The sequence below is a fragment of the Camelus ferus genome, chromosome 14, assembly GCF_009834535.1.
Source record: "Camelus ferus isolate YT-003-E chromosome 14, BCGSAC_Cfer_1.0, whole genome shotgun sequence".
In the NCBI taxonomy this organism is placed as follows: domain Eukaryota; kingdom Metazoa; phylum Chordata; class Mammalia; order Artiodactyla; family Camelidae; genus Camelus; species Camelus ferus.
This window is the reverse complement of record NC_045709.1, coordinates 24,498,554-24,512,180: the sequence shown is the minus strand read 5'-3', so window position 1 is coordinate 24,512,180 and position 13,627 is coordinate 24,498,554. Positions and strand designations below refer to the sequence as shown.

The following is a 13,627-nucleotide window of genomic DNA, read 5'->3' as shown; positions in this document are numbered from 1 at the left end:
GTTGGACATCTTTTCATATGTCTGTCAGCCATCTGTATATCTTCTTTGGAGAAATGTCTGTTCAGGTCTTCTTCCATTTTTTGATAGGGTGGTTTGTTTTTTAATATTGAAATGTGTGAGCTGTTTGCACATTTTGGATATTAATCAGGGGTGAGCTTTTGCATAGAATACTTCTATATCCAAAAAAAAAAAAAGTATACAGAAAAGAGAAAATGAAGACTGTATGCAGGCTTTTATTCGTAGCAGCTGAATGCACCCTGCCATCTCCAGATGCTTCCTCCACAATATACCTGCCGCACTGTTACCAGATCACGTCATTCCTTGCTCACACAATTTGGCCAGCACTCTACTGCTTAAATGGTGAAGTCCAAACTCCTCCAAATGCCAAGTCCGGCATTCAAGACCCTGTAAGGCTCAACTCCAATATACCTCTCCAAAAAGCTCACTGTAAGTAAGTTAATACTCTGGCCAAATGATCTATAAGTTAAATTCCGAATAGACCACAGCATCTCCCACCTAGTTTCTCTTGCTTATGCTGTTCTTTCTCCCTGGAATGCCTCATTTACCCTGTTTACTTCCGCAAGTCCCATCCAGGTATTAAGGTCTAGTGGAAACCCTCTATCCTCTAGGAAGGCTTTTCATACAACGCAGATAATTCTTCTTTTCTCTCACTCTCCTCCGGCATTTAACACAAGCTACCGTACTAGAAGTTACCCTTTAGGTAGAGGCCTCCATACCTCTCAAGCGGGAACATGTTAGTTTGTAAATTTTTAGCACCCTCAACTGTTCCCGACCACAGTGCCTTGTACACCGAGAGTTTGACAGCTGTTGGCAATCATGACCACCTTAGTCTGAAGTAGCTAACCCATCCCCCTACCGGTAGGCAGCTGGGCCGGCTTGCGCACCGAAGCCCCTATGGTGCCCGAGGGAAGGGGGACGACTTCAACGTGAAGGATGGTTCGCCCCTTGTGAGGTCAACAGCAGTGGAAGGAATGCTGTGTTAAGTCTGATTTAAATGCAGTAAGAGTGCTAAGGCGGTGACGCTCGGACTAAGATCGGACGGGGAAACGGTTTTTGATCACCTCGCGCATCGTTTCTCCGACGGCGGCAAAACAGAAACAGCCCGGCTGCCCCGCTGGCCGGGGGGGGGGGGGCTTCAACTTCCTCGCCACCGATTGGCTCTCTGGAGCCGCCGCCTCCGGTGATTGGCCCTCTGGAGCCGCCGCCTCCGGTGATTGGCCACTGCCGCGAGGGACGTCGGCCTGCACGCGGCGTGCGCCCTCGGAGCCTGAGGAAGCGGCGATGGCGGCTGAGGCCTTGAGGGCTCGGCGCGGCCCGTCTTCCTGCGGGCAGGTGGAGAGGCAAGCCCGAGCCCAGGCCACGGGGGAGGCCCTGTGCGCCCGGTGTGGAGGAAGGGCGCCCGGAGCTTTGGGTGAGGGCTTGAGGGTCAGCCCGCGGCCCGCGAGGGGGCGGGGCGGGGCGGGGTGGCCGCGGCGGCTAGGCGTGCGCGGGTCGAGGCCGGGCCCCGGAGCCCGCGGGCCGCGAGGAGAGCGAGGCTGGGACGCGCTGAGACGGGCGAGGGCGGCTCTCCTCACCCCCAGCCTCCCCGTGCGCCGCCCCTTCCTCACCGGCCGGTTCGCAGGTCGGTGAGAGGGGAGCTGTGAGGCCCTAGCCGTCATCCTGTGGTGAAGCAACGAAACATGGCTTCCTTGTGTAGTTTTTGTTGTAGTAACGAATAGACCACTGGGAAATGTTTCTAAAATTACACAACGGACGTTGGGGATGGGCCGGGGCATGCGGCTCGGTTTGGCAGACAGCACGTTACTTCTGTGCGTCTTGCTTTCTGACCTTGTGCGGCAAGGGAACGTGAGCCCTTGATTTGCTCCCTCAAGACTCCCCTCAGGTGGAACAGGTTCAAGTTACTTAATGTAACCGGAAAGGCGTTACGGCGCTGTGTCTCTGCCAGGGGCGAGTTGTTGAATTTCAACTCCTGGAGCTGCTGAAAGCCTTATTACGCTGTGTACCTGTTAAATCTTTGCACTTTCGAAGTGAAAGTCAGTTTTCTCAGTCCCTCCAAGACGGACTCCATTTGGGAGACATGAGCGAGTGGGAAAAGTTGGTTAGTTGTGTTTTCGGTGGGGAGCCAAATTTCTCCTACCCCAAATTTCGATCACTGCTGTTGCATAGAAAATCGCCATTATTCGAATGAGATAGTATTACAAAGTAAAGTTTTAGAACATGGCATTTTTAAATCACTGCTTCTTCCATACATTTTTATTATAATGCTGAGAAGTACTCAATTGGAAAGATAGTGCCTGTGCATACGAAGTTGTGAAACTGCTGTAAGCTGTAATGCAGCACAAGTTATTTTGCTTTGTACAATGTCAGAAACCTTATAAAAGTAAAACAGTTGAAACAGTTTTGATTTCTTTAGTAACATTATCTCTGGGATTTAAACGAGCTTTAAAATTTAGCTTGGTTGTAAGCTAGCTTCAGATGTTTCAGCTGGCTTTAAAACTAAAGCTTTTTTTATCAAAAGAATGCAATTATTATAATATAAATTAGCAAGAACACTGTAATTTTATAGTGAATGGTGACTAATTTTATCTAGTTTCTTTTTCCCTTTTTTTCTTGCAAAGTCTTTTAAAACGACAACCTGTGAAAGTGACAGCTATAATGAATGCTTATTATGATAAACTCCAAATTCTACTTAGATTATTAACATCTTGATATTAGGTTTTTCAGTCAAAATTGTGGTATCATACGGAGGAGAGGCAAGACTCAAGACCACCTTGCTGGTGTGAACATGGCACAGGGGTTAGGGTTCTGGAATTGGCTGCTGTGGCAGCAGCTTCTTCATTTGCAACATCCTGATTGTGGCACAGGCAATAGAGCCATTGGCATTCCAGTTCTCAGTGTGGTCGGGGAGTCATTCTCTGGTTTCTTTTTTATTGTGGTTTAAAAAAAAAAAAAATAACCATTAAATGTACCATCTGAACCATTTTAAAAAGAACAGTTCAGTAGTGTTAAGTATATTCACATTGTTGTATAACAGATCTCTAGAACTTTTTCATCTTGCAAAACTGAAATGCTACCCATTAAACACTAATTCCCTCCCTACTCCAAAGATAAGATTATGGTATTTCCCTTCATAAATGCTAAGTTTGTGAAGATAATCTTTATATGGGTCATGTGTGTGTGACATTAGTGGCATCTGACTTCTGTCCTTGCCAGTGTCTTAGATCATGAAGAGAATGGTCTTGCCAGTGTCTCAAATTGGCCCTCTCTGTCCCATCACAGGTTGGGAAATATAAATTAGCAGAGGGCAGTATGATCAAGTAGAAAGAACATTAGACTTGGAAACAGAACTAGATTGGAGTCTAGATTATACCATTTACCCCAGATCACTAAAATGTTTACCCATCCCTAGGTTGAATAAAATATTCCCAGCCTGCTTAGCCATGCGATTTACAATGATCAAATGAAGTATGTCAGAGCACTTTATATGATTATAAGAGATGTCAAATTTGAAGAAGTATAGGTGCTAAATAACCATCTAAATGAATGCAAACAATATTACATAGCTCTGCCTGGTTTTTCTTATTTTTCTCCCTCCTTCTGACTTGTGTTGTTTCTCCTGAATTTCATTTAATAAGTCATCCATTTCCAACTAAACTACATTTCTTTTCCTATACAAGAGAATCCCCTTTAACTTTCCATCTGATTATACTGAACATTCAACATTAACAAATTGTGCAAAGTTTAATTCACAATAAAATTTCATCTATAGGTCACCATCATGAACTTCAGTGTGGACATGCTTTTTGTGAACTGTGCTTGTTAGTAACTGAAGAATACAGCACAATTATATGCCCTGATTGTGAGGTAAGTTTTAGTCTTTCATATTGAATGCATTACAACCTAATGTTAAAGGTGAAAATATTGGAGAAATAAGACATACTTTTAGTTAGGAACTAAAAACTTGCATTTTTGCTCCTGAGTCTAAGGAACCTAGCAAAAGATAAGCTGTTCATATCCACTTTATAATTGTTCAAAGTGATCAAAGGGAATGCAAGGTTAAGTTTATACACTTAGCCTATATATTTTGACTTTTTTGGAGATTTTTGTGGAATATTGCCTCTATTTATTTTTATCGTAATGAAATAATATTCCTTTCAGATTTGTACCTGCATTTTCCACACCAATACCATGCAAGCAAATTTTGAACTTTGCCCTGCCCCTCAACCTTTGTGTGTCATCAAATTTACATTCGTAGAGATGCTAGAGTGAAAAAAAAAAAAAAAAAAAAAACAGTGGCTTTAAGTTAACATGACTTCAGAAGCACTAAAAGTAATACATTTGCACGTGGACCCATAATAGAATAAATTAATGATTTAAAATAAAATTTACTGGATATTCTTTGCATTACTACAAGTACAAATGTTGCTCAGTTTATATAGTATGTTCCTAGAAAGTTGTCTTACTCTCTAAATTCTTAATGTTCCACTTTAGAGATTGGATGATAAGGATTTATATCTTGTTTTTTGTGGCAGTGTGGCAGACAGTTAATATTAGAGGCAGAAGACCTGCAGTACAATCCTGGTTCTGTCACCCTAACCCTGAGTTTCCTCATTTGTGAGATGAAAATAATACCTGCTTTTCTTATTTCATAGGGTTGTAAGAGTCAAATCTAAATTAAGTGAAAGTTCTCTACAACCTTTAAAATAAGTGTTACAGTCGACCCTTGACTAAGTGCGGATTAACTGGTTTACAGGTTAAACATGATAAAAAAATATATATATTAATATGTTTTTAAACATATATATATATAATTTGGGAACATTTTAATTATAGCAGAAACATTTACATATTAGAAGATGTCTGTTTTGGAATAACATACTTTACAAATTATGTTTTTTTTAAATCTTTTTTATTGACTTATAATCATTTTACAATGTTGTGTCAAATTCCAGTGTAGAACACAACTTTTCAGTTACACGTGAACATATATATATGTATATATTCATTGTCACACTTTTTTCTCTGTGAGCTACCATAAGATCTTGAATATATTTCCCTGTGCTATACAGTATAATCTTGTTTATCTGTTGTACATTTTGAAATCCCAGTCTATCCCTTCCCACCCCTGCCCCCTTGGCAACCACAAGTTTGTATTCTGTGTCTATGAGTCTGTTTCTGTTTTGTATTTATGTTTTGTTTGGTTTTTTTTTTTAGATTCCACATATGAGCGATCTCATATGATATTTTTCTTTCTCCTTCTGGCTTACTTCACTTAGAATGACATTCTCCAGGAGCATCCATGTTGCTGCAAATGGCATTATGTTGTTGGTTTTTTTGGCTGAATAGTATTCCATTGTATAAATATACCACATCTTCTTTATCCAGTCATCTGTTGATGGACATTTAGGCTGTTTCCATGTCTTGGCTATTGTAAATAGTGCTGCTATGAACATTGGAGTGCAGGTGTCATTTTGAAGTAAGGTTCCTTCTGGATATATACTTTACAAATTATGACCTTCATTGTGGGAAATTCCCATCCCCTTTCCCTTTTTTTGACGGTAGGTTCCTCAGATGTGTCTCACTACATAGTTAAGAAAAGGGGAGACTAACTCCTGAGGTTGAAATGGAATATCCCCAACGATATGAAGATAGAGTCTTGTGGTAGGTAAAGAATAAGTAAAGGGAAAAGGAAGAGGCAGACAGCTGGAACTGTCTCTGCCCGTATCCATCCTGTTCTAATGTTCAAAAAACAGACGATACGTTTATTAGAACAGTAACTTCTTGGTTTTTGTGGCAAATGATTTCATGTTCAGTGGTCTCTTAAATCATTATACTTGTATTATTTTTAGTGTTTTGGATAACATCTAATCAAGTGTTTATAGTGTGTTTATAAATATTGGTTTTGATTTTAGGATTTTGACAAATTGTTCTGTATCAGTTGACCAGTTCTGACTCTTACCTTGGGAGATAAGTGATCTGTCCCGTTCTTCCCTCCTTTTCTCCTATCCCCCTGTGCTGTTACCCCAGGTAATTGACAGAGGACTGTATTTAAGATTCTTCAGATGCACTAAAGCTGTTCACTGTTAAAGGAGGCCTTCAAGAAACCTTCCTGAAATTGTTACCACTCTTTTATTAGTTTTTAAAGCTTAGATTTCTGCTGGTATCTTTTACTTGGAATAAGAGAGAATGGAGGAATCAAGTCTAAATGAAAAGTCTGAATTTATAGACTATTTCAGGATTATAGTTTATTACTTTTTTCTTTTTTTTAGTTTATTTTAAATGAGGTGGATGCTCTAAAAAGTAAGATTGAAATACCTATATTTACATTAGACTTATAATTTATCTTTCACTTTGAAGGCCTAGGTAATGCTGATTATTTTAAGCTTAAGCTGAAGATTATCTCATTCAGAATTAATGGGTATACTTGTGTTCTTATGTCTGAGTTGGGGTGAATATGAATTTATCTAAGAATCTTTATCTCTCATGGTTGTATGGTTTTCTGTAACATCTCTTCTCTGCTTCTGATTGATATTAATGGTTAATTGGTAATAACCACTGTATAATTATACACAGCAATATGGCAGATTTTGTTTTAAGGGTAGGATCATACTTAGGGACCATTCCAAAGTACTGGCATTTTACTGATCATTTGGACCTGAGTCCAAAAATATATTGGACCATGAGGAAATGATAATTTATGCAATCAATAGGTAATTAATATATATTAAAATCCTATGTAGATTAGAAATGTTAATAACGTACAAGTTGAAAATATAAACTAGAAGGAAATATAGATAATTGTGTGATCTTGGTTGGGGAAGCCTTATTAAGCGTATCACTGAAGTCAGAAACCATAGAAGAGATGCTGGTTAAATTTGACCACATTTTTTTCATTTACAAATAGAAAAAACAAGCAAAAACACCACAATAAGTAACACTTAAATGACAAGCTATGGCAGAGGAAGGGGGAGAAAATATTTATTATGTATGTTAGAAGTTAAGAATCTTTACACAGTTTTAACTGAAATATTTTAAATCAGTTGTATTTAATAATTTCTTAAATTTTCTGGAAGAAATGTCCTGTATCAAATCTGTTGATAGTAACATTAAGCTCTTACTATGAAATGCCAGGCCAAAAGGGCATAAATGAAGAGGCAGATAGAAATGAAAGTTTTAGTCCTCAGTTCTGAGGGGACACTCTTAAAAATAACAATTGCTCCATTGTGATTTTCCTAACGTAACACTTTTACCCTGATAACCTAATAATACATAACTATCTTTGGTACCTTATACTTAAAACCTTCCCAGAACATCCTCTTTCCCACCAGAGGTATATATTTAAATGAGAGACTATCGCATTTAGTAGTCTGCTTTATTTTTCTTAGCAGCATTAACCTATTCTCATGAGAGTCTCCTACATTACTTTTTTTTAATTGAAGTATAATCAGTTTACAATGTTGTGTCAATCTCTCCATAATAGTTCAGTCATACATATACATACATTTATTCATTTTCATATTCTTTTTCATTATAGGTTACTACAAGATATTGAATGTAGTTCCCTGTGCTATGCAGTAGAACCTTGTTGTTTATCTGTTTTGAATATAGTAGTTAGTATCTGCAAATTTCAAACTCCCAATTTATCCCTTCCCCCACCCCCTTCCCCTCTGGTAACAATAAGTTTGTTTTCTATGTCTGTGAGTCTGTTTCTGTTTTGTTATTAAGTTCATTTGTCTTTTTTTTAGTTTCCACATATAAGTGATATCACATGGTATTTTTCTTTCTCTTTCTGGCTTACTTCACTTAGAATGACAATCTCCAGGTCCATCCATGTTGCTGCAATACTTTCAAAGACTATATAATAAACTATGGTACATAAGTGCTGTAATTCTTAACTAATCTCTTTATGATAAAACATTTAGGTGGTTTTCAAAATTTTTCACTATATCTTTGCACAATTCTTGAAACCCACTCCCACCAAAAAAATCTTATCAGCAGATTCTGTTAGTTTCCAGGTCTAAAAAATATCCATGTTTGAGTTTGTCCATTTTTTTAATGTTTGACCATTTAATGGACAAAAAGTGGGTATCTCCTTGTTTTAAATTGCAATTCCCTGACTACTAGTGAAATTGAGCAATTTTTCATATGTTGACTTCTTAGCTCCTCTTCTGGGAGGATTTTTAACGGATCCTTTTTGGTCCTTTCCATACTTTCCTTTTGAATTGTCTTTTTCTAGCTTGTCAGACTATTTCATGTGATAGAGATATTAACACTTTGTCCTGTGTATTTTAAATGTTTTCTCCCAATTTTTCACTTTTAATTTTGTTTATTACATTTTACCATTCAGAAATGTTTCCTTCTTGAGTTGTTTTTCCTCCTCCTTCATGGCTTCTAGGTTTTCTTTGGTTAGGCAGACTTTCCATCTCAGAGTTACAGTACTTTTTTTTCAATACTTATTTTTTTAAAAAGTAAGTATTAAATCCCTTTATATTTTATATGATGTGAGTATGTGACTTTCTTCTTCAGAATAATTAGCTGACTTTCCCACATGATTTGTTGAATAATCAATCTTTCCTCTATTTAATTGAAATGCCACTTACAGTCTATATGAAGTTCCCATATATATGTGGATCTGTTTCAGGGCTCTGTTCTGTTCATTTACAGTTGTCCCTTGGTCAGTGCAGGTTTGAGCTGTGTAAGTCCACTTATGTAGATAAATGCTACAGTACTACATGGTTTGCAGTTGGTTGAATCCGTGGATGCAGAAGCACCACACATATGGAGGGCCAGCTGTAAATTACATGCACAGTAAGCCCTGCGTTGTTCAAGGGTCGACTTGTATTGTGCCACTACCTTAGTGTTTTAATTACAGTAGCTTTATTTTCTGGTGGGATAAATCTCCACTGAATGTTATATTAAAAATTTTATATTCTTGCTCATTATGTTTTTATACGAACTTCAGAATTGTATTAATTTTATATTAGTTATGTTTTAGGGCTTTAAATCTTTGTCTTCAAGACCCTAACCTAATTCTCCATTTATTCAGTTCTTGTTTGTGACTGCCAGTAAAGTTTTTTGTTTTCTTTTCTTAGAGCTTGTATTTTTCTTACTATAGTTATTCCCAAGTATTTTAGAGTTTTGTACGTACCTTAAAATAGCATTGTAAAAATTTTACAGTGAATTTATAAGTATTGTTCCAAGCATTTCCTTTAGAAATGTAGCAGAGTGAAGTATTTTAGTTAATGTTCTGCTTAATTAATTGCCAAATAACTGATTTTTTAAAAAAATAAAATAGGATAAAAACATGAAAGTGTTGCTTTTTCTTTGATTTAAAGAGGATTTCAGGATCTTTAGAGCTATTTTCAACTTTATCTATGGATGACACGCTAGTTTTTTGAATTCTGGGTAAACAGAATTTATTGAATGACTTTCTGGTTTCTTCCATTCATCTTTTATCCTAAGGTTGCTACAACTATAAATACAAAACAAGGATACTGCCCAATAGATGGATATATTAAAGAAGAGTCTTTTATGGAAAAACTGCAGCCAAAAAAGTATGTTCTGTGTGCACTTATTTTAGTGTTTGAAGTTTAACATATTTCTTGAAGAGATATTTTAGAATCATTGATAAAATGTCATTCTTAGATTAGTGTTTGTAACCCATTGTTTATACATTGCTCTTTAGGTTTATAATTTGTCTTAGCTGTAAATGAAATGGAGACTCCAACTCTTAAAGATGCAGCATTAGTTTGTTCTTATTTAAAGTGGGGAAAGAAAAGAATGCAAGATTGCCACATCAGAGTAAGAGAAGCTGAGAATAGACTTAGCAAAAACTAGTGTGCTGAGTGAGAAGATAATGGAGGAAAAAAATAAGAACTTACATTTCTATTGATTCTCAACAGTAGTATGAATACAATACAATGCAAGATTTTGAAAAGAAGTGGTTTGAGAGGTGATTTATGGAAAGTGATAACTTTGAGATTATTTTATTCATTTTTCCATTCTTGTGTAAGATTTTACATGTATATGTATTAATAAATTCTCTTTTTGAAATAGTATGCAAAGATTTTTTTTTAACATATTCCAGCTGGAGATGAGCACCTGTGTTTTTTTAATTGCATTTATTTATATTTGTCATCTTCTTCTAGTCTACAAGCCCCTTTAATGGCAAGGGCCATATTTTATTGTTTTCTACATCCCTGGTGCTGGACACAGAGTAAACATTTTATAAATGTTAGACGAAGAACCATGATATTTTGACATTTGCTGTAGTTTTTCTGAAAATCATTTTCTGATCCTAGGCGAATGTACATTTAGGGTTGACTGTGGAATGAATCATGATTTAAAAAATGGTAAAGTTTGACTTTGCAACTTTTTAAGGGTTGAAGAATCTTCTTAATTTACCAAGACGCTACTCAGATGGTAATTATATTTTTGTATAACTTTTAACTTCTTAAATCATATTTAATATGGAAGTAAGTTATATGGGAAATAAAATAAATACAGGGTTCCCTCAAGGAACAGTCTCATTTGAAACTTTTCAATTTTGTCATTGGCCCAAACATCTATAGATCATGCAGTTCCTCATATCTCATCCATCTGACCTCCTGCAGATTCTATTTCCACAATATCACCCATATTCATAATTTACCTTCCATTTCTACACCCTGTTTGATTCTTTTAGTCTCTTTTGGCTACCTCCTTAGGACTTCAGACCCTTTCCTGCTCTATGGTTTTCATTGCCTATCCAGGTAAAATCCAAAATCCTTTAGACTAACTGTCATGACTTTTCATGTTATTGCTGTACCTTCTCTGTCCAGATTTATATGCGTGCGTAGAAACCAACAGAACAGTTTTTCCTTTGGGTAGCATAACCACTTAGCTGAAGTCCAGCAACTGGTTATTGACAGAACCAGAGGTGGAACTCAGGCTCATGGAACACCATTACTGCTCCCAACTCCTGTATTTGCATTTCACCGGTCACTTCCTCCATAGGCTCTGAGTGAATAATCACTTCAGGAATCTTTTTGGCTTCCTGTGAGTCAGTGGCCGTAACAAATTTGAACACCTACAGGAATCTAGCAGATGACTTACTGGGTGAGATAGACTGACATTAAATGAGCGTTAAGGATTGTGGCAGACAGAAGGGGAGGTAGCCTGTACTCAGCTCCAGCCAATTACTGCTTTGTGTTAAGACCATCCCAGTGTTGCCAGATTATCCTTTTTTTTTTTTTCCCAAGAGAAAATATAAATGTGGGCTTCTGTATGAATCTTTCTTTTTATACATCGTCCAAGTCAAATTTGATTGTACTTTTGTCTAGATCTATATAATATTGAATATGGTTGCAAAGTGAAATTTCATTTTCAGAAGTAGATGAATCTGGTTTTAGGTACCCCAGTTTTTTTCTGAATTACCATTTTAAAATTAGTTCTCCATGTCAAATATACTTACGTTAGAAACTCCTCTATTTCCTAATTTCAGTAGAATTTGGTTTAAATGGTTATATATTTTAAAATAGAAGTATCTTTTGATACATGAAGTGTTTCCTTCCTGATTTGTCTTTAATATTTTGAAACAGGAATTGAATAATGGATTCCTTATGGCCAAAGCATTCACATATGTTTTTAAGAACATGAATGTTCACTTTTTAAGTAATAGAATGTTTAAAAATTATCTAGTCTATTATTTCTCTCTCTGAGAGTAACATATTTAATCATAGTTTCTTCCATGAAGTGTCATAGGCTTCTGATTTACTTATTCAACAAACACTGAGTACTTAATTGTGTGCTAGCTAACATAGGGATATAAAGATAAAAATAGGCAAAAACTCTAGCGTCTGTACTCAAGAAATGTAGCTTACTTTTTCTTTGAAATTAACTTATCTGGTAAATTCATTACCTTTATATACATTATCTAGGCCTATAAGTACATTTTTTAATAGCTGGCATTTGTGTGTATAAATAATTGAGCTTGAGACAGTTAAAGGATTATCAACATGTCTACCAAAAAATATCAGAGAAGGAGAGACGGTTTGGAAATTCAAGCACGATTTATACTGTAAGCTATTATTTTTAGGAATTTGTTAAGAAATTGAATTCTTGATTAAAATTAAGTTTTATATGAAAGCATATTTAGTCATGGTTTCCCTGTCTTTACTTATCATAGATAATTGAGAACCCACTGTTAAGTGTTCTTAGAAGTCATAGTATGATTTATTTTTTTAGTTTTTTTGAGTGGGGAGATAGTTAGGTTTATTTATTTATTTATGTTTAATGGAGGTACTGGGGATTGAACCCACGATTTCGTACATGCTAAGCACACAGTCTACCACTGAGCTATAACCTCCCCCTGAATTATTTTTGAGAGAGAGTAAAAATCAGACTAGAGGATTGAAACCATTATATTAATGTTGGTATTTAAAATAAATGTACTTGACATTTTCCAGGATAAAGAACTGTTCTCAGGACTTTAAAAAGACTGCTGGCCAGCTAACTGTTGGTTTAGAACATTCAACCTTCACACGCGGGACTGTTCTGAACCCATCAGCTGTAATGGAGGTATGAAGAATGTTATTCATGAAGTGACATATGGCCAAACATTTTTACTTTGTCTCTGGTAGCTTAACTTTCCTCTTCTCTCAAGGTTCCTATAACTATAGATTCTTTTGGAAACACGAAGGTAACAGAGGTAAACCTATATTCCCTTGCTTGAATCTCTTGATTTGTTCTGAACTGTTCTCAGCAATTCTCTTTTCTTCCCAAGTTAGCCCATTCTGCCTTTGACCAGCTCTGTCAGTGCTCTTGATATTTACCTGTACATAGCTTCCTCCTTTTGAACCTAGTTATTGAATTCACATTCTATGAGATTGTATAAAGTGCAAGTTTCTAAATTCTAAGGGTGATTTACCGGGTGTTTTAACGGTGACTGAAAGGATGGTGTAATTGTTGTTGGAAGATTGAGTTTTACCTGTTACTACTCCATATCACTTTAAATAATGTATTCTTTTAATTTAAGACTAGAAACAGGAGAAACTCCAAAATACTGCTGAATGAAGTATTACATCTTTTTGTTAAGGGAATCGTTAGTGGGCTGGGAGAGAAGACAGAGCGCTGTCTTCACCTTCGTTGTTTAAATCTTAACATAGCCAAATTATAATCTTTTTTTCTTAAGAACTGTTACTTTTTATGTATATATATTTATTGCCATGATAAATTTTTCAGGTAGTTTTAAGATGCAAAATGGTTGTAGGACATAATTCCATTTTTTCCAAAAAGCTACCTAAAAGAAATTTGGGATGCTATCACCAAAACTGAAATGTTAATTGTTGCTTCTTTTCAGATTTCTGTAGTGGGTCTGTAACCGCAATGGTAGCTTGATGTTTTTGCAGCTACTATGTTGTATCTAAGCATCTATTTTTATACTTTGTGTTTGTATGTTCCCCTTCCCTTTCTTAGGAGACTAAAACTGTGGAAGAAATTGATGAAGCATTGAAGATAGCAGGCCAGAATTTTGAAGAATTAAGTATTGCTGTAAAAGTAAGCATTTTGAATGATTAAATTCTATCATAAATTAAGGCATGTTCTCTTTAACTGTGTAATTTGGATG

General features: G+C 36.3%; 1 protein-coding gene across 6 annotated transcripts in view; it reads left to right on the top strand.

The window, feature by feature from the left end:
• Window positions 1–1,076: 1,076 nt before the first annotated feature.
• RNF17 (ring finger protein 17) overlaps window positions 1,077–13,627 on the top strand; it is a 91,930-nt gene continuing 79,379 nt past the window's right edge. For 5 of the 6 annotated variants that reach the window (XR_004325826.1, XM_032496541.1, XM_032496542.1 and 2 more), the window contains exons 1-5: window positions 1,077–1,432; window positions 3,791–3,885; window positions 9,484–9,575; window positions 12,468–12,579; window positions 13,477–13,557. Coding sequence is in view for 5 of the 6 variants with exons in the window: in XM_032496541.1 (XP_032352432.1) it covers window positions 1,303–1,432; window positions 3,791–3,885; window positions 9,484–9,575; window positions 12,468–12,579; window positions 13,477–13,557 (510 nt within the window). In the remaining variant the exon portion in view is untranslated. Of the gene's footprint in view, window positions 1,433–3,790; window positions 3,886–9,483; window positions 9,576–10,401; window positions 10,444–12,467; window positions 12,580–13,476; window positions 13,558–13,627 lie in introns of those variants that run through there. The other variant, XM_032496543.1, reaches the window with a different exon arrangement.